The sequence below is a fragment of the Protobothrops mucrosquamatus genome, unplaced genomic scaffold (assembly GCF_001527695.2).
Source record: "Protobothrops mucrosquamatus isolate PMUCROS unplaced genomic scaffold, P.Mucros_1.0 scaffold17330, whole genome shotgun sequence".
NCBI lineage: Eukaryota > Metazoa > Chordata > Lepidosauria > Squamata > Viperidae > Protobothrops > Protobothrops mucrosquamatus.
The window spans coordinates 1-3,413 of NW_015403091.1; the positions used below are offsets into that span (position 1 = coordinate 1).

Genomic DNA, 3,413 nt, shown 5'->3' on the forward strand with positions numbered 1-3,413 from the left:
GAGGTCTTCAGGCCAGGATATGGGGGGTTCCAGGCTATGATTTTGGGGACACCAGGCCAGGATTTGGGGGGAACCAGGCCAGGATTTGGGGGGCTTCAGGCCAGGATATGGGGGGTTCCAGACTATGATTTGGGTGGCACCACGCCAGGATTTGGGGGACACCAGGCCAGGATTTGGGAGCACCAGGCCAGGATATGGGGGGTTTCAGGGCAGAATTTGGGGGGTTGCAAGCTATGATTGGTGGGCACCAGGCCAGGATTTGGGGGGCAACACCTTGTATGAAAAAAAATACCATACCTGGTTTTTCACATGGACACCCCCTTCAAGTTGGGTAGAACATTTGTCCAGGATGCTGTTGAGGACAAAATGGGTCGTGTTGTCTCTGGCCCTGCAGCTGGGATCTTTCAAGGTGATGGCATCGACCCGGGTAGGTAACACCTGGGGTTGCAAGGAGAAGGATGAACCAGGGTTAGCTGAGAGATGTTTTAACAGGGATAACCCAAGGAGAGAACGGGTAAGCTTCTGGATTTAACAGAACTCTTCCACAGGTTGGCTGAGAAAAGAAGCAGGGGGTTGTGCTAAGCAGGGGGTTGGACTAGATGACCTCCAAGATCCCTCCCAACATCATTATTATTATTAGAATTAGAATTTCAGTAATACTAATTATGTGGAAATCATTTAATCTATCAGTATGTTCTAAGCTACAGTTGACTCGGCTGGGACGATTGATCCAACCCCGATATTTCCTATCCATGGCAGCCTGCCTGGGGCTTCTGGGATATGTAGTCCAACCTCTCTGGAAGAGTCCAAGTGGCTGATCTTACCGGAAGGGCTCCAGGAAGGGAGACGGACAGGGAAACTGAGGCAGGACTGCCCGGGATCCCAGGTGGACTTCCTTACCGTCAGATACATCTTGAGGAGAGCAATTTCGATGCTGCTATCCAAGCACTTCCAGGGCTTGCAAAGGTTGATGAGCTGGTGGACCTTGACGGTCAGGTTTTCTGCTGTCTGGGGGGCTGGGGTGGTTGTGACTACGGCTGAGCCTGTAAAACAGGATCCCAAAGAGACATTAAAAAAAAGTGGACTTTGAGCTTGACAATCATGGCTTGTTTTGTTTCTCCCCAAGGGCTCAAGTCAACATAGATGGTGCTCCATATCTCCACAAATCCTACACTGAGCAAGGGACCTTGGATCTAGAAAGCCTAGGCCAGCATTTCCAATTATTTTTCAGACTGTGGGATCTATTACTGGTGCAGAACAAGATCTCCAGAGCTTCCGATCAAGAGGTGAAGCTCAAGTAATAGAAAACTGTTTTGAGATAACTTATCTTCCGAATTTGGTTTCTTGGCTCTTTTTTTCTTCCAGAGCCCCGTCAAGTTGTTTCTAAACTCTTTAAGTTTCCCAAGAACCATTGGAAACTCAACCCAACTCAACAAAGCCTTCTAACTGCTAGGCCGTGGAATATGGATCCCTCAAGATCCTGCGAATATTGTCTTCTCCTTGCTCTGATCCAGTCGGCTGCCTCCAACCCAGATTGTATTATACTGACTCACCGCAAATTCTCTTATATTCCAGGCTGATGCTTTTGGCTGAGGGGATTTCGGTGTAAGAAGTCATGAAGGAATTGTTGCGGGCCTTTTGTATCAGTTCCTCCTTGTTGTCGGGAAGCGTCGTACCGTTGTGCACCCCAGAGAAGGTAGCGAATGAATATTTACCAGATGCCTGAGAGAGAGAGAGAGAAGGAGAAGAAGAAGAAGAAGAAGAAGAAGAAGAAGAAGAAGAAGAAGAAGAAGAAGAAGAAGAAGAAGAAGAAGAAGAAGAAGAAGAGACACAGAAGGAGAAGGCAGAGAAGAAGGAGGAGGAACAGATGGAGAAAGATGAAGACAGGAGGAGGAGGAAGACACGGAGAAAGAGAAGGAGGTGGAGGAGATGAGGAAGAAGAGGTGGAGAAGAAGAAAGGAGAAGGAAGAGAAGATGGAGAAGAGAAGGCAGAGGAGGCAGAGAAGAGAAGGAAAAGATGGAGGAGAAAAGGTGGTGGAAGGAGATGGAAGAGATGGGGAGGAAGAAGGAGAAAGGAGGAGGAGAAAGTGTGGAGGATGAAGAGAAGGAGAAGACGATGAAGAAGAGAAGGCAGAGGAGGAAGAGAAGAAGGAGAAGATGGAAGAGAAAGAAGACAGGAGGAAGATGAGGAGAAAGAGAAGATGGAGGAAAAGAGAAGGAAGAGGAGAAGGAGAAAAGGCAGAGAAGGAAGAGGAGATGGAGAAGGAGACAAAAGGAAGAAGAGAAAGAGGGGGAGAAGAAGGAGGAGGAGAAGAAAAAGGTTTAAAACACTTTTCTGCAACAATCTTAGAATTAGTCTTTGAAATTATTTAGAATTACTGTCTTAGAAAAAAAAAGTGACTAGTCCACACCCATTTTTAAACCACTTCCCCTCCCTGTATTGCTAACATACCCCCCCCTTTTTTTTTTTTCCAGGAAACTTTTCCTTCTACAGAAACCAAGACGAAAAGGAGAAGGAGAATTCCACAAACTTCTTTAGATCTACATTTCCCAGGGAGCCCACTTTGACCCATGCAACATTTCCCGGCGTGAGTTCTTCCTTTCAAAATGTAATCACCCCCTTTTTTTTGTGGGTCACTTTCAGAGAGGCGGGCTGCTTCTCGTTAACAAACAGGGTTTGTGTGGGTCTTTTGGCGTTGCGCTCAGCGCCCCAGTAAAAATGATTTTGGCTAATTTTGAAAATCTGTCCCCTTGGGAATTTGTACCCCTTCGTTTCACCCATAAATTTCCAAGAAGCCGCTGAATGCATCAAAAAAAAGAGAGAGATTTCCCCCCCCCCTCCGGCGTCAATTCTTACCAAGAGTTGCACAAATGAGAACCCGTGGCCCATTTTCCACAGTGTGTTTTGGTGGCTCTTCAGCCACAAAGCCATGGGCAGTTCTGCTTTTTGCTCCGAACGGCCATCCTTACAAACGGTTTTGATATTCAGCTCCACCGTTTGCATCCTGCAAACGAAACCGCACAAAAAAGTGAAGACCAAGAATCGCCTTTCTTCCGAACTTTAAGTTACATTTCAGACACCTCTTTCTTTGGGAGGTCCTACTTTGTCTAGATCAGGGGTAGGCAACCTTGGCTCTTTTATGACTCGTGGACTTCAACTCCCAGAATTCCTGAGCCAGCATGGCTCAATATGGAAACCTCTCCCTTTCCCCTCAGCTTGGTTGGCTCAGGAATTCTGGGAGTTGAAGTCCACGAGTCATAGAGGCCGCAGTTCCCCATGCTGGCTCAGGAATTCTGGGAGTTGAAGTCCACGAGTCATAAAGCGGCCTAGGCCTAGGCCAGAGGTAGGCAACATTGGCCCTTTGATGACTTGTGGACTTCAACTCCCAGAATTCCTGAGCCAGCCATGCTGA

At 47.4% G+C, this 3,413-nt stretch overlaps 1 protein-coding gene across 1 annotated transcript; it reads right to left on the reverse strand.

Annotated features, from left to right (window-relative positions):
- Positions 1–297: 297 nt before the first annotated feature.
- On the reverse strand, positions 298–3,005 carry LOC107301814 (the record flags this gene model as incomplete). Its single annotated transcript, XM_015830991.1, has 4 exons — positions 298–438; positions 901–1,043; positions 1,554–1,722; positions 2,858–3,005. Coding segments are annotated over 4 exons (601 nt in total), but the record flags the coding sequence as incomplete, so codon positions are not given.
- Between the last annotated feature and the right edge of the window lie 408 nt (positions 3,006–3,413).